This window comes from Oreochromis niloticus, linkage group LG7 (genome assembly GCF_001858045.2).
Source record: "Oreochromis niloticus isolate F11D_XX linkage group LG7, O_niloticus_UMD_NMBU, whole genome shotgun sequence".
Taxonomy (NCBI): Eukaryota; Metazoa; Chordata; class Actinopteri; order Cichliformes; family Cichlidae; genus Oreochromis; species Oreochromis niloticus.
In genome coordinates this window covers 24,620,795-24,642,677 of record NC_031972.2, presented here as the reverse complement: position 1 = coordinate 24,642,677, position 21,883 = coordinate 24,620,795, and the positions used below count along the sequence as shown (strand labels likewise).

Genomic DNA, 21,883 nt, shown 5'->3' with positions numbered 1-21,883 from the left:
TTACAAAAAGTCTACAGAAGTGTACAAAGTTGCGCTTTATACTAACTGTCCTATTTATATGTGCATGTCTTTGCTGCAGGGCTGCAGTAAAAATGGGCCTGTCATTCAGTGCAGCTCGGCCCAGTGACTCAGCACTGTGGGACATGGTGGTAGAGCCTGGCAGAGGAGCAGCTCCAAACACGGTGTCTGTTATTTGCCGCAGGAAGGTTGCTGTCACTGCAAAGAGGTCAGTCTACTGCGCGAACTGTACATATCCGTGTTTTCACTAGACCCTTCACATACCCTTCGTAAAACACAGTTTCTCCACACTCATGAAGCAATCTTTTCTCGTTCTTTATTCTGTGGAGACGTCTATTGTCATAGAGATTTCAATAACCCCTGCTGCTACCTGAAGGAAAAGTGATCAACAGTGTGTTTCAGTGTTGCATTCACTTCACAGGGCAAATTGAAAATGAATGTTTTTAGATGAAAAGAAAAAAAACGAGAAGAAAAAGAAGTATTATGCTTGGTGATGCGCAGACTGTATCCATTTTCATATAATAGACATTTTTCTCTGAGGAGGTAAGAGTGTCTCCCTGCGTGTCTCCAATTTCTGCTCAGAATAAATGAGATGTTCTTCAGGTGCAATTTTTTATTCCTTCCACTAGTAATACTACTCCTACTACTATAACTGCTGCTACTATTAATAATAACAATAACAAAATTATGTCCTGTAAGGACTGACCACCCAACATAGCAGGCATGGGATTTAACAACTACAGGACATCAGACTTTATCCAGTTTCACAAAACCATTACTTCCTGAATATGTTGTGGAACCTTGCAAAGGTGTTGTGATCAATAGTGACAATGCTGTTACGTATTATGTATATGAGACTATGCATAGCAAGATTTTCCTGTGTTTTCTGTAAACATAGTACCGAGAATATGATCAGAAGCTGCGTAGCAGGATTACTCTGCTTCATGTAAAAACATCATGTGACACTGAAAGAATAAGACTGTAAACTGTGGGGAAAAGAATAAATCCAGACAATCATATACTGTAAATACTTTGATATTGTTGGTTGTGGTGTTTTAATCCTCTTTTTTTAATATCTAGACGTAAATTAATTTCACATATAGTCCCTCATATGCAAACATAAGCAAACATGTCTTGTGTGTATAATACTTAATGTTTAAAGAAAAAAAGAGGTAATACTTGTAGAAGAATGAAAATATTAAGATATTTGTTTAAATTCAGAATCAATATATTCTTCTTCTTCTTCTTCTTCTTCTTCTTCTTCTTCTTCTTCTTCTTTTTTTTTTTTTTTTTTTTACTGTAAAACACATTACATTGTGGAATTATACATTTATGATCATTTATAATCTTAATTCATCTTGGTCCTCTCTGAACTTCCTATAAAACAAAAAGTCCCCCATTTCCCCAGTTCTGTGAGGCTTTACCAGTCAAATAGCTTTGAAATATGAGAAATCACTAAAGAAATAAAAGTGCTTCCCTTTGACTTCATTTATTTTAACAGTAAACAAAGATTAATTAAAACGGGATTCGTAGAACTTTCTCCACCTCTTTTTCCCGATGCACACCAGCTGAATACATCAGTAGTGCCTGATGCTGATGTTGGTGACACACCAGCAGCCAGCTCTACCCAGCAACCCCCGCCCACACAAACACGCACCACCCGCCGTCCGTCCGACCCACATATCCGTAATAATCCATAATCATGGCCACGTTATCCGGGCTTAAGCGCTTGCACGTTCCGAAGTGGAGATTAGGGAGTAGAGATATTCCAAGTCGTGTTTCTTGTGCTGAGCTTCCACTGGGGAACACGTACGCACATGCAAGGCCTGCAAACACACACTCGCACACAAATGCACACAAACACACACGTACTCCCATCACTGTGCTCTGAAGTCATGATGCATCCATGGCTTTAAAGCCCGCTCTCCATAGATGGTTTCTAGGAAAGAGGGTCATAAACCCCTCCTGTGTTTATCTGTCTCGCTCTCACACTCTCTCTCTCGAGGTATTCACATTGTGAATCATTTCAATCTGTTTAAAATCTGCCCGGCTCTATTTTACTTACATGAAAACACATAAAGATTAGACTTTTGGACTGAATTTTAGACATTTTTTTAAAGATTTATTTTTAGCCTCTACTGCTGGAAAGGACACTGAAGCAGAGAGAAAAAGGGGGAAAGAGAGAGCAGGGTAACAACATGCAGGAAGTGCACTGGGGTGGAATCAAACCCATATGCCTTGCAGCATATGGGTTGCCTTCTTACCCCAGTGAGCTCAACCAGCACCTGAGTTTTAAGTGTTCTTTTTATATTAGATTTGTTTTAAACAGTGTCTTATTTGGATATTTTATACTCCTGCTTTTCCATGACTCTAAAGAAAAATTGAGAAAAAACACTTTTCTGTCAAATTGTATGTTTGGCATAAGAAGCTCAAGACCTCTTTGATAACAGTTTCAAATGAAAATGGACAAAATGGAAGGAAACAGTGAGCCTAACTCTGTACAGAAGTAACAAAATCCACTTACCAGTGTCTCTAACGCTCAATGATTACCACATTGTATCTCTTTAATCTGTACAAAAATCCAAGAGGGTTAAGGGCTAAACCCCTTTTTTTGGCCTGGCAAGCCACTCCCCCCACCCCAGTGTCAGTCTTCACACTAAGCTAAGTTGGCATGGTGCTGGTTTATACTAAGAAAAGCTTAATCTTTTTATCTAACTCTAATTTACGCTTATTAACCACTTAAAAAAAAAGAAGGACAGAAAATGCTGAGTTGGTTTGGTCGTCATTGCCAACATTTTTCCTTTTCACAAACTTCCACGAATCAGCAGATGCCTCTGTATAGAGCTGTCACATATTATCACCGATCTTCTGCGACAAACTTCATGTTACCCACCAGAATCTTGCCCTTTAAATGCAGAAAACAGATTTTCACTTGAACATGTTTCATGTTTTTCCAGCCTAAAGCATCAATTGCAGAACACTTTGATTTCCTTATAATCAATTATTTTAATCTTCAAGCATTTCAAAGCTTATAGTTGACAACCAAAAAGAAAATGGAAAAAGTTTGTTTTGTGTCTTTTCAGTTGCGACCTAGAGTGCTTCACATAACCTCATCGTGACCTCGTTCACTGCACTTTGTTATCGTATAGCGCTCAGTCCTTGGCATACTTTTGATACAGCGCGAGGGTTTCTGTATATCCTGTATGTGTTTGCATTGCTTTTTCTTACTACCGATTTCAACACTGTTGATCCTTTTAAAATTCAAGTTTCAATCATGTAGAGATTCATTGTTTTGCTTTATGCAAAGTTTTGCTCCACTTCAAAGTGCCACACTTCCATTCACACCCTGCTTCATTTTCCCTTTGATCTCTTCCTACTGACAGGTATGCCTACACACTCTCCAACATTAAATAACATCACATCCCATTTCTTTGACAATCCTTTGACCAGAATACTTGGCTGAAGTCTCTGCCAGCTCACTTAATCTTCTCTCCACACTCTCACTTTATTCTTCCATCTGCTGATGGAAATGAGACCTCATGTGTATCGTCTTTACTTTCCAACATAACATGTGGTTTTTCACAGAGTTCAGATTAAGCTCTCTCCATTTAATTTTCTCATTTTTCCCAGCATTTTATTCTCCAAGGAACACTATAGACTATTCACTACAGCTAAGCTCCTTTTGCACTTGGACCATTTTTTGGTAGGAAAGCTGCAATATGTGAGTGAGTGTACAATCAATACACTATATACACTCACGAGCCACTTCATTAGGTACACCCTGGTAGTACAGGGTTGGATTCCCCTTTGGCTTTCAGGGCTGCCTTAATTTTATGTGGCATAGATTCAACAAGATGCTGGAAACATTCAAAGGAGATTTTAGTCCATTTTGGGCATGTGGTACTAACCTGATATGATAACAGGATGCTAATATGTTAAGTATCAACCAGTATTACCTTATTATTATGAGGTTACTACCACAAGTCAGCATATAAAATGAATAAAATTATATAAATAGACAGACCATTTTATTGCTAGCAGGCTGTTATATTGTTAGCAGAATATTACTATACTATTGTTACCACAAGTTTGTGGCCTATTATAACTCAATTACATTACCCCAGTCACATAAAGTTCAATGTGATATTACTTAACTACGCTTGATAAAAGATTATGACATGGCTTTGTTAATTAAGTGATAATAATTTGCTATTTGCTAAATGTTCCCTACAACCTGGATATGTAATATATATGTAATATATTCTCATATTCTACAAAAATGAAACATTAAACTTAAGCATTAAAGCCACACCTGCAGTTAGGAAGATTTTGCATTAAAAGTAGTCAGTAGTAAAAAATAGACACAATATTGCTGACTGCTCTTCACCAAAACATATCTAGGCTTGCTTTAACTTGCCTAAACTCATTTTATATATCATTTTGTATCTCTAAACAGGGGCCTTCTGGAGGTTTTACAACTGGACTTTGTACCAAAAGCTGTTTCAGAGCAGGTTGAAAGTCAGACCATCTCCTGGCGTCTGGAGTTGCCAGGGAATGTGAAGGATGTGGGCGTAACGCGGATCTACACCACCCAGAGAGATTACGTGGGGCTGGCACCGCTGGTGATGGTGAGAGTTGTTTTAGCATAAAGTATATTGGAGTAAATTTATTTGAAATATCATACTATAGCATAAATCTATGTGTATAAGATTATGCATGTTTGCATGTTTGTTGTTTGCATTCATCTATGCCTTACTTTGTTTTTATTCATGACTGTGATTTAAAGATGTTGCATAGCCTGCAGGCTTTGTATTGAATTATTTATTCAATCGGTTGTACTCTTATTAATACTGATAGCAGAGAAAGAGGAAGGCTTAAAGTCAGATACCTGATTAGGCAATCTGCCAGGGCATTTAACTTTATCACAGGGCAATATCAGAGCATGCAAGAGCCCCCAGCTACCTCACTCAGTCTCTATGAAATTGGCATTTACTGCCTTGGTTAAAAAAAACAACAACACTGTTTCATATTCTCGATGAATAAACAAGATGAGATGGTTATATGGGTGTATATATATATAGCAAGGTAATGCCATAAGAAAGTGAACTCTTGGCTGCTGAGAAAAACGCCACATTTGCTGGACTTAACATGCACAAATAGTCTTTTTCTGAAAGTGTTCAGAGTCTGTCAGCATTTACGATACACTCATTTGCAAGGTTCAATAAACCCGGCAATTAGCATTTTAATTAGTGTCGTCATATCACACTGCAATGATATAAAGAGGACAAAAACCTTAAAAATCTTTTGAAAGTCAGCTCAATCAAATAGTAGAAACTGTCATAATTTTTTGTATTTTGTATTTGAATAGAATGAAATGAATGTCATGTTGTCAGGAAGTTGCTTTTGTGACCAGTCTTCCTTTATTTAGTTTTTCTTCCATGCCAACTCATTGTGGGTCTCCCCTTTGATCACAGTATTGTGCATAAATATTCAACATGCTTTCACTGACTCCCTGCTGCCACTTGCAATCTCAAAACATTTCGAAAGAAATCTTTCTAAAATGTCAAAGTAGCTCTACTCTACAGTTGTCCTTAAAAGATGATCCACACGTCTATTTTACTGTAACTGTAATTTGAAGTATCATTTGAAAGCCAACACTATATGTTTCATCAGTCACGTGCATAATTCACATGAGGAAAATACCCTTTTCCCAACAGTGGAGTGAACTGGCCTTTTTCATGAGGAGGCCGCAGCTCTCGTCGTACAAAAACAACTATTACAAGCACATGAATCATCTCCAGCATAGTCACAGCTTTGAAAAAAATTTAACCAACGTAATATCATAAAAATGTAACATTCATTCAAGTGACTGTCGAACAAACGTGAATCACAGTGTCTGGCAGCAACCCCTCCCCAAAAAACCCATCAAAATATGTTTTATACTGTAGCGTTCATAATTTCCTTTACCACTTATACTCGAGAAGTGAATGAATAAACAAATAATGCTAGAGTTTGCAGCAGAGTGAAAACAAGCACCTCTTTTCATAAATCACATGAAAAACAAAGCTGAACTACTTTAGCTGAACTTGATGAAACCAGATTTCTGCTTGTGGTAACATCGGCCATCAAGACCTCTCAGTGTGGCACTGGCATCATCACAGAGCGAAGCTATTGCTTTCTGATTTTCTGCTATCCCTGATCCAGTGGCTTATGTTTGGGTCAGTGTTGGAGTCTGAACTAGAGCATGTCCTTTTGGAATTGCGGTCAGCAGCTGTCAAGCCGGCAGAGTTCAGAATGTGAAGCTGTCAGGGAACATCTGCCGAGCGACGCCTGGCACTTTATTTCGCAAGTATCAAGAGATAAAAAACCCCACTACTGATCACCCAAAGCTTCTTACACACACAACGCCTCTGCCTTAAAAAAAAAAGACATATTCAGAGATCTTATAAACTGGGATGTAGTTGTAAATCTGTGTAGAAGGAGGAGTTAAAGTGTAAAATTAAAGCTGCATCAGGCTAGATGACAAGTTGCGGGATGTGTGAGGGATAAGCTGCTGCTCTGCACTGACAACGATGTACAGTACAAGGTGGGAAAATAGGTTAGAAGATTAGACATGTAATCAGGTTTAGGTGTTAGTCTGCGTTAGTGCTGATCTGTGGGCAATATAATGCACTAGAGGAATTAGGGAATTTTCATCCAGGTGTGCGTTTGTGACAAAGTCATACTGTCATCGAGGGGATGTATTTTTAAGTTTTTAGGACATTTAACCAGTTTTAATGTGTGCTTTGATCATTTACTCATGGTAACACTCAATCTTGCCTCACATTGCTGTTCCTACAGCTATAACAGTGATGACTGTAAAACATGTATGATATGATAGTCTAGCAGGGTCATGAAAGTTTCTCACGAATTGTGGGTTTATTGCAAACAAGGTGTGGACCCAGATGCAGGAGTCAGCAGACTGACATGCAACAGAGAACAGAGGGTGATGCAGACAATATATACACAAGAGGAGATTAGGCCAGAGTGGACACACCTGGGGATCACAGCTGAACAGAATCTGACTGACGAGACAAGAGAAGCAAAACTTAACATCACACACACGAGACAGGAGACTATCAAAATAGAATAGGAAGTAACACACACATACACTGAGATCTAGACTGAGATGTGAACTTGACACTGGGACTGGAGATAAACACATATGGAAATATGACTGACTGGGGAGACAAAAGGATGTAACAGAAGAATATGGGAAGAGGAATGGATAAACACAGGGACACGTATTTACTTAATAAGACAGGAAAACTAGATAGAACACAGAGAGACTAGATAAACATGGGAACATGACCGGGGAGACAGAAAGGATAACCAAACATGGAGACTAGACAGCCTACAACATGAGAATGATGACAAGACACAAGTTGAGACCAGGAACAGACTGGATACAAAAGGGGAACTAACAAGATAATCAAACAAGAACCAGAAACTAAAAATAACAAATTCTGTTTCTCTTCAGAATATAAAAAACTCCAACATTTCATAAATTCAAAAGAATGAGTAAGGAGTCCAGAACAAGCTCAGAGACAGCCTTGAAAATCCAGGGCCATGACAAAATGGTGGCCAAAGACTTTTTCCTACTGAGTTCCTTATTATCATCCTTATTATTAAAAAAGTAAAAAAAGAAAAGAAAAAGGCAACAACATGGTGTTTGAACATAAGTGTAATTTTGCCCCATACCTTAACTCATTTAATAATGAACTTAGAATTAAAAATATGTGAGTATGAGTTTTAATGCGGCAGCACGGTGGTTAGCACTGTTGTCGCACAGCAAGAAGGCCCTGAGTTCAATTCCACCATCAGGCCGGAGTCTTTCTGTGTGGAGTTTGCACATTCTCCCCGTGTTTGTGTGGGTTCTCCCCGGGTACTCCGGCTTCCACTAAGACATGCAGTTAATGGGGATAGGTTAATTGATCAGTCTAAATTGCCCATAGGAGTGAATGTGAGTGCAAATGTTTTTTTTTGTCTCTGTGTGTTATCCCTGCGACAGACTGGCCACCTGTCCAGGGTGTACCCCGCCTCTCGCCCTATGACAGCTGGGATAGGCTCCAGCGCCCTTGAAAAGGATAAGCGGAAGCGAATGGATGGATGGATGGATAATTAAAATATGTACCTGTACGTTAGTGTAATTTACAGATGGGAAACATTGCTTCTGCTCTCTGACTCTCCCATGACAATCATGTTAAAGTTCTATATACTATAAATACTATAGCTATAGTATATAACTATAATACTATAAAGTTCTGTCTGTCTCTCTCTTTTTTTATTTGCACAGTCGAGGAGTGTATCAGGTCACATTTCACTACGTGTTATACCTGTATAACCCTGCACATGACAAATAATGAATCTTGAATCTAAAAAGATACAAAATAATCTTAAAAAAATGATCCAGAGTCAAAAAGTGCATGTGCTTCTGCGGCTGGTGTGTTGCAAAAGGGGCCTGGATGTTTTGGGAATATGGTTAGAGCAAAGATTCATCCCTTTGGAAGCACGTGACTCTTTTCACTCTTTCAGCTAAAAATGTTAACAAATGATCCCCAAACAACTAACTGTGTGGCTCTGTTTCTTTGTACACAACACCAAAAAAAGCCACGATGTTGTGTTAGCCTGGACTGCTAGACAGCATGTGCTTTATTTGCCCTTCTTTTTTGCCCAGAACGCGGATATGTTGAATACTGCAGTACTGACGGGGAAAAGAGTTTCAGTCCCGGTGAAAACTCTCGCTGTTGAGGCCAGTGGTTCAGTCACTGACGTGACCAACTACGCCAACTGTAGATCTACAGATGAGGATGTGCTCAAGGTAAGTCAAGAAAACTGTTAGCATGGTTTCTCATGTTTCTGGTTAGTGTTTTTGGCTTTTTATGAAATAAGTAACCTAAGCACCTAAGCTAGAACGCATAGTGTTAACCGTGTATATGAGTTCTGTATTATGCATGAATAATAAATAATTACATCAAAAAATAGCTATATCAGCTAATGCAGTTATTAGAGCAGATGTAATTGAAGGTAGATGTAATTGATGTAGATACTGTTTTGAATTGAATGAAAATCAAGACTCATTTGCACAAAAAGTGAATTTTAATACACAAAAGAAATTGTTCATGATTGGTTCTGGTATACGCCTCTAAGACATCCACTGTCACTGTGGCATCACACACAACAAGCCCAACCCTAGTGTGTTAGTGTGTGTTAAAGTATTACAGATAAAAGCAACCTCTTCCAATATAGCACAAGCTTATGCTCACACCACTCAGTCATTAAGTGACTTGACCTTTGTACAATGGGTTCATGTTACTAGGACAGAAAAAGAAGTGAGGGTGACGGAGAAGAACTAGAACATTAGAAAGGTACTTGTTATTTTCTTTCAGACAGCTGACCTGCCATGGGCTGAGTGTAAGGCAGTAAGTAAGCAGTAAGAGAGTGAGAAAAGAGCTGAAGAGAGTGAGACTGCGTTTGTAATGATTTAACTTAATCCAGTTATTATGTGTCTCTGAATGAATACCTTATGCTTCCTGTAGTGACTGACCCTCTTAATGCAATACCACTAACTGGGTGAAGTTGAAGGCTAAAACCACAGACTTAGCATAAGCAGAACAGACTGAGCCTTTATTGGGGAATTCAGTTATATGCAGTATATGCAGATGGAGCTATATTACACATTTTCCAAAACAAACCTATCGCACTATCCAGTACACAGAAAATATGGGATGCATTGGTATTGTATAAAGGACTGGAGGGAAAATCAAATGTAATCAATTTTGTAATCAAGCAAATCACTCGAGGTTATTTTATATATTTCATATCCAAAACAACCTTTCATATCTAATTTTATTTTATTCTGAAACTCTTCCCTTCCTGTGTTGCCATGCTGGACACTGAGATAACAGTGAGATTTCAACCAGTTTTAAAGACAGGGGAACATTTCTCCTGGGACAATGACGAGCAGTCACCAAAAATCAATGAATCTGGGATTTCTGTGAAGGAATCCCATAGCATTCATCCCTTCTGCACCAGTTAGATCTTTAAGCTTGCAGTGGTAATAGGCTGATGCAGCCTGATTTTTAGTCCTGCATGTGAAATAGTTATTGTAGATACACCATCTGTGGGGTATTTTATATGAAAATGAAGGCACATTACTTCTTCTCTTTATGCTAATTGTGTGTTTACTCTGTTTTTGTTCTTGACCTTAAAGACTAACCTGCGATTACTTTAATAATGCAGTATGCCATTAGTGACCCTTTGAAATAATCAGCCTTTATTTTTATTATTATTATTTTTAATGTATTTTTTTAATTTTCTTATTTTGAGAATACATAATTGTGACCAGTGGGATAATTTCATGCTGCATATCTGAATTAACATATTTCCTTAATGCAGTCTTAAAAAAACACATTAGATATTTTTAGGCATCCCAACACATTAACACATTGAAAACTCTGGCTTGCTCCTAATCTTGCAGAGACCAATTGCTGGACCTTTGGTAGAGAAATGTCCCATTCTTGTCTGATATAGGATTATAGCTGCTCTGGTTTGGGGTCTTCTTTGTCGTATTTTTTTTTATTCTAGATGGGCCAAATGTTTTGAATAGCTAAAAGGTCTGGACTGTGGACAGGCACGCTGACCACCTGGACTCTTCTACTTTGACATCATGCTGTTGGAATAGCTGCAGTATGTGGTTGTCTTTCTGAAATATGCAAGGTCTTTCCTGAACACATCATATGGTGCTCTAACACCTTTATCTACATTGATGGTGCCCTTCCAGATGTGCCATGTTTTCCAAAAAGAATTTCAAAATTCAATTGGTCTGACCACAGAACAGATTTCCACTTTCCTTCAGTCCTTTCTTTGGCCCAGTGAAGACATGAGTGTTTCTGGTTGTTGTTGTTATATATCTTAAAACAAATATTGCTGTATTTCCATATTTACTGCAACTGATAGATTGTTGTTGTCCTTCAAGCAGGCCATCAACTTCTCTGTTTTGGTCAAAACCTTAGAGGATTCCTGGAATTACCTTATAAAATCCTCCTATGTCATGTTAGAGATTTTAAAAATACCCTGTGTTCCTGTATAAACCATGTTTGTATAAGCTTAATGTATGCATCCAGCAGCCAGGCTGAACACAGCTAGTCTTTTGTGTTAAAATATTATACTGACCTTTTATCCTATAGTTCTAATGCATGCATTCTTGTCTCATGATGCGAAAAGGAAGAATTAACACTTTTCATGTGGTACTTTACTAATGCATTGATACATAGTTGGGTTTTTTTATACCCGTCTAACCTGAAATAGTTTTATGGTGAATTTAGGAAGCATAATAATGTAACTTAGAAAGCAATTTACACAACATGAAGTTCATAGACTGCCCATTCCAACACATTTGAGCAGTCTCCCGAACAGAGATTAACAGAAAACAACACAAGCTGGGAATGGTAGATAAAACATTCACTATTATTAAGGACTGCAGTAAAATTCATTGCTCTGAAATATATCTGATAGGTTGAAATATGCAATAGGCTGAAGTGCAGAAGAAAAGATGCACAGTTAAAAGAATAAAACCGCAGTATAAAGAATATCTAATTGTGCAATTTCAATTTCCTCCAGTTAACATCCTTCTTTTCCTACTTTCCAATTATCTTTTTATAACTGCATGTTAAAGTAATAAGTAAATACACAGTAAAGGTTTATGCAGTGGAATGAGTTTATTCAGGTAGCGTTTTTTTCATGTCTCTCACAATACACTGTAAGCGGGACCCACAAATCCCTGTAGTATTTTAAATTACGTGTCATGAGTCAAGTTTTATGCATATTTAATTGTCTGGACTCCAGTAAAATCCAAGGCAATTTCTTGCTTGTCTCTTCTTTTGAAAATAAATGAGGGTCAAGCGGTCCTCCTGATGCCTTCCTGGCAACAAATTCACAAAGCTGGCAATGCCACTGTGTGCCTCTGATCTCCTCGAGTGCTCCTTATACCTCACACCCTCAGAAATCCCCTGCTTCCCTTTCTAGTCATAGTAGGAGAGGGGGAGGCGGGGAGATGACTTTGTTAGGCCTTTGTTTGAATTGGCTTGAGAGGCATTTAATAAACACAGAAATAACGTATTATTTAAAATTAATGTTACACATTACTCATTACTTTTCTTAAAAGTAATGCATTTTGTTACTTAACTACTCCCCAGTGGAGGTAATTCATTGCACTACTCAATGCACTCTGTAACATAGCCTAAAATAAATTTCATTGTTTAGGTTTGTTAAAAAGTTAAAAACATTCCCAACGGCACTTTAAAACATGTACAGGGAGAAACGGCGTATACAAACCTGACTGCACATCACTTCTTTTGTTACCTGCTGAGACTCGGGCTGCTGGGCTGCAGGGCAGCATGAACTTAGCTTCATCAAACAGAGTTCTTTGCTAGCTTTGTGTTAGTATGCGGTGTGTACAGATGCTTGCAAAGAACCAGCGTTGTGTTAGCAGTATAGCGCAGCTTTTTTCTGTCCTGGACATAGTTTGTGCTTTATTATTGTGCTCTTTTCTTATTGTGCAGTGCAGATAAAATTAATGGTTATATCTCAAAAACTGTAGACCACACCACCATTTTTCTCCTGCTTGGAAATTAATCGAATTCAGCTGATTGAAGAGCAAGTGTGTAGGAGGAGAAAAGGCATATTGGACTTTATTTTTATCTGTCTATCATGTAGATAACTGAAGCTTTATGACCCATGTAATAACATAACTACAATTGCAATGTAGTTTCTGGATTTAGTAAAGCAATACAGTACGTTTATATTACTATATTACTGAAAAATGTAATGTCATTGTATAATTGCTACTTGTTGGCTTTTTAAAATATCAAGCTTTAGTTTCTTGGTTATGGACAGCATACACCCAGTTTGAGTCTAAGGATCTTTTGCTACCACCTTTTAATTAGGGTTAGTTTATGTCTTTCCGCATGCTTGCTAAGCTTTGATATCATGGTGTGGGTAGTTGTTGCTGGCCTGTATTTTTTTTCTGTCACACTCTTGTCCCTTGCTGGAATAAATTTGAATTAATGTTTGTTTCTTCACCCCTTAAAATTGTGGGCTGCTCTGCAACTTTTGACATGGTAAATAGTAAATCTAGTAAATCGATAGTTTGAAGTCTGCACATTATACAGATAATTGAAAACATATGTAATAAAGTGACAACATAACTATTTGACTAGCAACATGTTGAAAAAAAAAAGAAAAAAAGAAAATCATGTTGTTCAGGCCCACAGACAGTCATTTATCTAAGTCTGATAATGGATCAATGAGGTAGGTGAACATTTACAACTGGTGCATTCTTTCCTGAGCTATCACATGAAGATGAGGGGTGGTAAGTTAAAAAGAAATAAATACGATCTGTTTGCTAGCAGCAGATATGGCATCCCTCATCATCCACCGTCAAATCGTCTGCTGACTATAGAAGAGGAAGTTGAATTGGAGAGCTGCCCAAGAAATCTGAGTCATGACCAGTTAGCATGATGGACTGCCCTCTGTCATCATTTCCATGAGAGTTCAGCTCGACTTGCTTCAGAATTCATTCCTCCCTCTGCTTTTTCCTCACTTTTTCCCTCCTCTTCCCTTTCGCCTCCCTCTCTCCAGTGCTCCATTCTATTCTCCAGTCTAGTGCTCTCCAATTACCTCTGTGGAGCCACTGGTTTGTTAAGATAAGTACGGCGGCAGTGGAGATAGGCCTCCAATCTTAAATAAAACACACCAACTGCTGTGTCTCACCTCATTGCGCTCGCTGGTGGGGATTGTGGCACTCCAACCTACAGTAAGGCATTACAGGAACAGTCGTAAGGGAGAGCTAATTTACATTCGGTAACGGTTTCATAGAGACCACAGATGTGAATTTACATGACATAAACACAAACACGCTGCAATTCCCAGGCCAGACTTTGAAAGTGGTGTGAAATTAATAAAATGTTGGTATGTGTATGGTTTTGCCTTATTGGGTTTGGCGCCTCTGTCCCCTCTACCCTCTCATCATCCATGTATTCAAACTTATTCAGTTTGCATAGGCTTTACATTAAAAGACCTTCACCAGGGTACATCCAGAGAATATTGATTTCACATCACTAGATGACAGTCCAGTCCCAGTTCTGGTCAAGTGACTACTGTGTACTTTTTAAAATAACTTTCTTGTTCGGTATATTTACAAAGTTTTCGAGCAACTCTGAGTTTGTGAACCAAGACATCACTCTTGAGGCCTTTGTTCTTTATCTTTCTTCTCTATTTTTCTTTCCAGGTGTCAGAGCGCTGCAACTATGTATATCTAAATGGGAAGGAAACCAGAGGGAAAAGTAGGATAATGCTCAACTTTACATATGGTTTTCTGAGTGCCCAGCTGGAGATGGGTGTATGGATGCCCCGTCTGCCCTTGCGTATTGATGTGGCTGACCCTGAGCTTAGCCAGATCAAAGGTTGGAGGGTTCCCGTTACTACTGGAAACAGGAGGTAAGGGTGACCAACTGCCGTACATCTATTGTTCCTTGAGGTTCTGTTACCTTCTGTCACCTACCTTACCTGTAAGACTTTGCTTTGAAGTTCTGAGTCAAATCCTAAAGCTTTTTCTATAGCATAGAGAAGAATGAAAGTCACTACCGTGGTGTCACGATTGGCTTCCAAAGTCTTGTTTATAAACCTTGACATGAGTGTTTCTGCCATCTTGACTGCAAAAGAAGAGTAAAAACAAAATATAGAGAGGGGTAGGTCTGACTGTGAAACCACACACTCACTGGCTAGCAACTTGCGATTAACAATTTTTATGCGATAGAGAATCCTCCATTTTGAAGCATGGTATTACCAAGAGTTACAAAACAGACTTAATCTTTTGTTCAATATGACCCAAAATGTTTACAGAGGCCAAGACCTAAATCCATTCCCATTGACCTATATGTAACAGGCATATGACATATAGGAATGGAGTCTGTTTCCTACCACAGCTAACACCATCCTCCACAAATTCATTGCACATATATATGGCACAATAAAGTGCTATTCTATTATTTCTGGTGGTTCAGATAAAAACCAGGTTTAAGTCTAAAGCTGATGTTCAACCTGTAAGAAATCTTTGCTGTTTTTTTTTTTTTAATGTTTTTGTTGACACTGATTCAGAAACAGTCAGCTGGTACATGTTGACACTGTTAATGGTGGTGTTGAATTGAATGACATTATGCTGAGTGGTGTGTTTCTAATATCCATCTGTGCACTCTTTACAGTCAGTCATAACAAACAACATCACATCTGTGTTTGGTACATTAGTGAGCAGGCGAGTGTAAAGGCAACGCAGTTGCCCTGGAGGTAAAGGTTAGTGGGATTTTACTCAATACGAGTCACTATTTTCCCCACTCAATACTAATGATGATGGCCACCTGATGGGCTGTCATTTCCCAAAACATTCACTACCCAGCTCTGGGCTCAAAGGGACATTAGGTCAGTATTGTGAAATTTCAACAGTGATTGTACTGACTATTCTCTATTTTTCTCTCACTTTTGTAAGTAATAAAGGTGCTCAATGTTATTTTCCATCCTATACTGTGGAATACACTAATATATATCTATATATCTATATATCTATCTGAGGCAAAACTTAAGGTCAGACTTTTTATGGGTTTTTCATATGTTTATATCCTAAAAACTATGTAGATTCATGGAAAATTTTCACCTCAGCATGTTTTTTACTCTCTTTTGGTTTCAAAATAAACTCTTAAACACTTGTAGAATGTAAAACACTTGTAATCAATGAACACTTATACTGTTTAATTAACACTAATACTGTGATTATTGATTTGCAGCCTAGCAATCCTAAAAAGGCGTGCTGGTTTAAGGGTTATTGAAAAAACTAATTGAAAAGTGAGGAAACACAGAAATCTCAAAGTTTTGTGGTACAGTGTTTTTAAAAGCCACTCTCTGAAATCTTAAAAATCAAGGGCAAAATATACATCACTGTGGAAAGGTCCTTTACCACCTCTCATTTCTTTACATTTTTCTTGAAAAAAATAGGTGCAGTGATTTATTAAAACATGTCCAAACATACATGGAAATACAGTATAAAGAGCAAAAACAGAGTTTGCGCAGTTCTAATGAGCTTGAAACTCATAGGTGGTATGAGCACTTTGTCTGTCAGCACAGCCTGAACTCTCTTAGACAGCTTTCTTATAATTAAGAATTTTTTAGCTTCTCCAGACTTCTTGAAGGGCAGTGTCAAAAGTTTCTTCATTTATCTCAGATGCAGATGGTTTTGCAAAATCTGACTACAGTATAACCTGTGAAGTCGTGGTTCAGAGTTTTCAACCTTAGTTGTTCACAGATTCTTCTTTAGAACCTTCCTTGGCAGGTTTTTTTTTTTTTTTTTTTTTTAAGAGGAAAAAGGAGCTTGACATGGTCAAGTACTTGTGTACTCAAACGTACCCAAAGGTACTCAAAGGAAGTATGGGTACGCAATATGAAAGTTTTATTTATCTCTCTTTATTCCAACTCTGACAGTCCAGCATTCACACATCATTACAGTTTACAGCGTGTTGATATCTTAAATCCCTAAAATGCTGCCCAAATGCATATTTAGGGTTTAAACTATTACAAAAAAAAAGGCATTTACAGGCATTTTTTTGACCACATCCAAAATTTTCAGTTTGTCACAGTTTGCGGGTGATCTAGTAAAGTCTCTGTAACCTGCACAAATTTTACGGGTTGACAGGGATATGCTTTTCTGCATTCATAATTCAGTCAATTTTAAAGCGATTCCCAACAACACTGAATGAAATGTAGCACCAAACTGTGACAGAGCATCCACCATTTTTTAGAGGTGGTTGTTGACATTCACTGTTGTACTTCTCTTCTGAACTCCTCTGTACATATTGACAACAATTTTAACCAAAAATTTCCAGATTTGGATTTGTCACTCTATGGACTCTGTTGCCACACATTTTAAAACCACTTATTGTGTAATTTGGCATACCTCAGTCAAACCAAACCTCTGAAACCTTAGTATTATTTTTGATTCAGCCATGCCATTGGAGAGCCATTCTTGTGGATTAATGAGAAACTGTTTTTTTTTAGAAATATTTCTAAGCTTCGAACTCTTGTGTCAAAAGCTGAATTAGAGATGATTATTCATGGCTTTATTTCATCTCGTCTTGATTAGTGTACCAGCCTTTTCAAATGTTTGAATAAGCGGATCTTGACCGTCTCCAGTTGGTACAGAATGCTGCTGTTAGGCTTTTAACCAACACATGAAAGAGCCCTGCGTGGTCAAGTCCCAGCCTATATTTCTGACTTTCTAGAACCCTACACCTCTTCTCGCAGTCTGAGATCTTTCAGTCTAAGGCTGTTAACAATCCCACAAACTCATTTTAAGACTAGAGGGGATAAATCCTTTAGAGTTGTGGGTCCCCGATTGTGGAATTCCCTCCCTCTGTTTGTGCTGTCTTGATTCTGCTGATTCTTTTAAGAAGCAGCTGAAAACTCATTTATTCAGACTGGCTCTTAACTTGTTTTAGGTTGTAAGATGTTATATATATGCTGTTTTATGTTTTTTTATCTTCTGTGTTTCTTATGCCTGTTTTTATTGTAAAGCACTTTGTAGTTTTTGACCTGTGGACGGTGCTGTATAAATAAAGTTTACTCAGCCTTTTCTCTCTGTTTCCTTTGAGAACGGCTTCATGAAAGATTGAAAGACTCAGTAAATAGTAGATGGATCTGCTGAAGGGCCAGATGCATTTCTCAGGCCTTGTTTCAGGTCTTTGGTAGACGTGATTTTCAGATACTGTTTATTTCTTGTAGGTAGTTTTTCACGGATGTCACTTATTCTTTTGTTCTACACTTGTCCACTGCACACCCATCTTGTGATATGCCAAGTTTTTGGTTTATAGTTCTTTGGGAATCACCTGTTTGGTGCAAAAATATTATTTTAATGCCTATTAAACTGTGTTATCTTTGACATTTTTTTAGATTAAACAAAAGAAATGGGAACAAATAATGTATTTTGTGATAGGCAGCTAGTAACAAAGTGCCTAAGGACACAATTTAAAACAATTTCTTTACTAAGTTTTAGTTTTAATGTGCAGACACAACCCTGGTTCATCCTGTGAGGTGTTTGCCTTTTTTAGGGTGAATGATTCATAGGCCAGTATTATAAAGTGTAAGAACTGGATGGAGAAGAAGTGAAAAAGCAGCCAATGTCCAAAAAACTCTGAAAGACTTCCAGAAAGCCCAGAGAAATATTGCTCATGACCTCTTTTAAAAAGTGAAAGCAAAATATAAAGAAATGAGGGGTGGCTCAAAAGTTCTGAACAGAACTAGTACAAGTATTTGATGGAGCAAAAAATAAGTCCTGTTCATTCCCTGCATATGGAAGGCCAGCAAGATGCTGATCATTTTCATGAACAAGATTTAAAGTAACTTTGCTGTCTGGTGTTGAGTCACGCTGATTTAAGCAGCATTTCCATCGCGTTAAGCTCTCACCTTAGGCTATATAATAATGATGTTTATTGGGACTGTAGCTCTTGACAGGAACTTTGCGCCTGCAGTGTAAAAACATATTCTCCAACCCTCCAGCACACCTGTGGTGCAGTGTGTGGCAGACCAGCTGCGTGTATGATAATTATATGATCATTGCTGAGGGGTTTGAGGATGGTTCACAGCTTAACCTCTATCACCCATAAACAAACCACTCAGCCGTGGGATCCTGTTTAATTTAACTTCAATTCATTTAGCGGAAAAGGTCACTCAGCATGCGTTGTGCCTCTATAGTAGCAACAGCTTCACTGCTGGTCTTCAATATTTTTCTTCAGCTTACCAGTACTTATTGTTAAAGAATAAATAAATGATTTTTTTTGCGTCAGTTGTATGTACACCACTGGAAGCAGGTAGAGATAGCAAGTCTGGCTTTGTTGGTATAATTTCTCCACTCTTAACTGCAACACATTTATATTTATAAAGCTTGCAGTCATTCTGATAACCTGTGCTAAGTGTCTACTACTGTATATATTTAAACATATTAAAACAGGCGATATACTTCTATATCCACCTGTCTGCAAGAAACGTGTAGCTCATTGTGTTCCTATGCTTTTTTTGTGTCAGGTCTACATGGGACAGTGAAGAAGAGGAAGAGATGAGGAAAGGCAGGGGTTGCATGCTACAGTATCAGCACTCTACAGTAAGGGTGCTCACACCCTTTGTAGCCCAGCCTGACACTGAGGCACTGCCAGACCCGCTAACTGGGGAAAAAACAGTTGAATACTTTCTGGGTTCTGATTGGCAGGTACAAGCATTTTAACATTTCCAAATAAAGCTCACTTGTCAGCAGGTTTTATAAGGCTTGACATGCCCATTCTTCAGTTTCATGCTTTGTAAGTATAGGGAAGTCATAGTAATTATACACTGTCACATTTCAAAAGAAGAGGATGATAGGTTTTCTCTATATGCTTGTGCTAACTTTGATTAAAAGTCACCTGACCTTTTGCCACACCGTGCTTAACCTTTTTTTTCCCTCTTTGTTTTGACTGGCAGATAGATGTGACCAACCTCGTACGCTATTCTCTAAATGTAGCAGATCCAGATATAGCTAGGGTGCAGGACGGGGTGGTGCTGCAAGGAAGGGCTGTGGGCACTACCACTGTACAGGTGAGTCATTTACTGTGTGTGTGTGTGAGTGTGGTGTGAGCATTGTGCAATATCCATCTTTAGCTGGAAGAAGGATGAACTTGTTGCAGGTGCTGTCCCCTTTGACGTCAGCGGTCCTGGCTGAGACGAGCATCAGGGTGGTGGATGATAAAGTGAGTGTGACACAGCTCGGGGTGCAGTTGGTGTCTGGGCTCTCTCTGTCCCTGCAGCTCAGTCCAGGGAGCAACAGGGCTATTGTTGCCACGGCAACCACTAAGGAGACGATCGTGCAGCGCAAACAGGTGAGCAGCTGGAAAATTGTTGCACACAAAAGCATGCAAGTTTAAAGCACATCTCATTTGTTCATGATGGTACTTAACAGGCATGAAAATAGAATTTTTCATGCATGTTAATTTGAGAGTTATTCATTTTTAGCCTCACTGCAAAAGTTTCACTGGGAAAACAGAATGACTGCTTGATCATATGACACTCAATCACATTTTTTTTAGTAGATCTACCAAGTGAGCATGAAATGTATTCTAAAATTGAACTGATGACTGATAGAAAATACACCAAAACACTCCACTCAAACATCCATCCATTTATCTATCCATCTGATCATGTGTATGTGGCAGTTGTTTTTCCTTTTGCATTTTCATCCATCCATCCATCCATCCATCCATCCATCCATCCATCCATCCATCCATCAAAGATGAGTGAGGGCCTTTATGCTGCCGTTTTCATTTTTATCTGATAAATAATATTGTTTATCATAATCAGCCTCATTGTGCTAGAGTGCCCCTAGAAAAAAAACAAGTTGAGAATCCCTGATATGAACTTTTCTTTAAAATTGCATCTTTGAAAATTCTGATCTACTGCTGTGGAAGTGTCTATCAGCCTTGTCCCCATAGGCAGGATATCATAAGACATCTTAGCTAAGATCACAGACGGGAACTCAGAATTTGCAGATTTTGTGTGTTTAAATGTTGAAGGTGAGAGTGCACAGTCTGTTCTTTTTTTCCCTTCTTTTTCTTAACTTTGTAAGCCTTTGTCATAAAACATCTTTCTGTCGTTGTTCTGTGAAGGTGTAGACATTTAACAAGTAGCCTCCTGGCATTCATCACCAAGCTCCACTGACAAATTCCCTCCTTTTATTAGTGACACCAGCCTGGAAACAGTTATTCAGATGCATGCATAATAAAGCAAGAGCATAAATAACATCATTGCATTCACAGACTTGTCTCTGTAGTCCAACATTGTTTGTTGTACTCTTAGCAGATTTTAAAAGTCTAACTAAAGTTAAAAAGTTCCACTTTTTCATTTGAAAACAAGTCCTCATACACTACAAGTCATTTGTCTGTTATACAGTTGTTTTCAGAAATTTGCATATACTGATTATGGGAATGAATGTCATGGTGGTTTTGGTTTTGATGTTTTCTTTGAACGTTTTTTTTTTTTTTCCAGGATGGAATGATTAAACAGCACATGTCTTTAGTGACTTTAATAAAACAAGAATTAAGTGCACAAGTTTGATGTTATTTTAGATTTTCTCGAATCCAGACATGGCTAAAAGTACACATACAGGCTCAAATATATACTTATACCTCCACTAATAATTGGTAAGATGCCTCTCAGCAGGTTACACCTGCTGCATGCTTTTGGTAGCCATTAAAAAGCTGCTGGCATAATTCTGTCTGGATATTTGACCGTCCTTCTTGGCAGATTTGGAACAGACCTCGGTTTTAAGTGTAATCCGCAAATGTTCAATAGGGTTGAGATTGGGGCTTTGGACAGAGACAGGGGTAGATGATTTACTGTGGTGACACCTAAAGGGAGAAGCCAGAAGAAGAAGAAGAAGAAAAAAAACCTTTGTGGTTTGTTATAGTCTGAAACATCCCAGTGTGAGAGCATTGCAGGTTGGCTTTCTCATATATCATGAAGGTTTTCAGCTTCTTTAATCGCAGTCTGAATTTCAAGGATTGCAAACAAAAGTGCAACAAGAGAAATGCCTTGGGTCATAAATGCACTGTTCAGCATTCATTTAAGTGTGTTTCCAGTTAGGGTTCAGCTGTTCCTGCACACAAGGAGCAGAGGTAGTATAAACAACATAAAAAACATGTTTCTCATTGAAAACCTTTTGAGACAGCCCTTAAAATTACACTTGAACTTGCCATAATAA

At 38.3% G+C, this 21,883-nt stretch overlaps 1 protein-coding gene across 1 annotated transcript in view; it reads left to right on the top strand.

Moving 5' to 3' along the window:
• The window catches only part of si:dkey-1d7.3 (transmembrane protein 132D), a 35,703-nt gene that overhangs the window by 10,253 nt on the left and 3,567 nt on the right, over positions 1–21,883 (top strand). Inside the window, exons 3-9 of the mRNA XM_005451343.3 lie at positions 80–226; positions 4,475–4,646; positions 8,735–8,878; positions 14,348–14,556; positions 19,183–19,363; positions 19,612–19,725; positions 19,815–20,006. Coding sequence (XP_005451400.1) covers positions 80–226; positions 4,475–4,646; positions 8,735–8,878; positions 14,348–14,556; positions 19,183–19,363; positions 19,612–19,725; positions 19,815–20,006 — 1,159 coding nt within the window. The remainder of the gene's footprint in view (positions 1–79; positions 227–4,474; positions 4,647–8,734; positions 8,879–14,347; positions 14,557–19,182; positions 19,364–19,611; positions 19,726–19,814; positions 20,007–21,883) is intronic.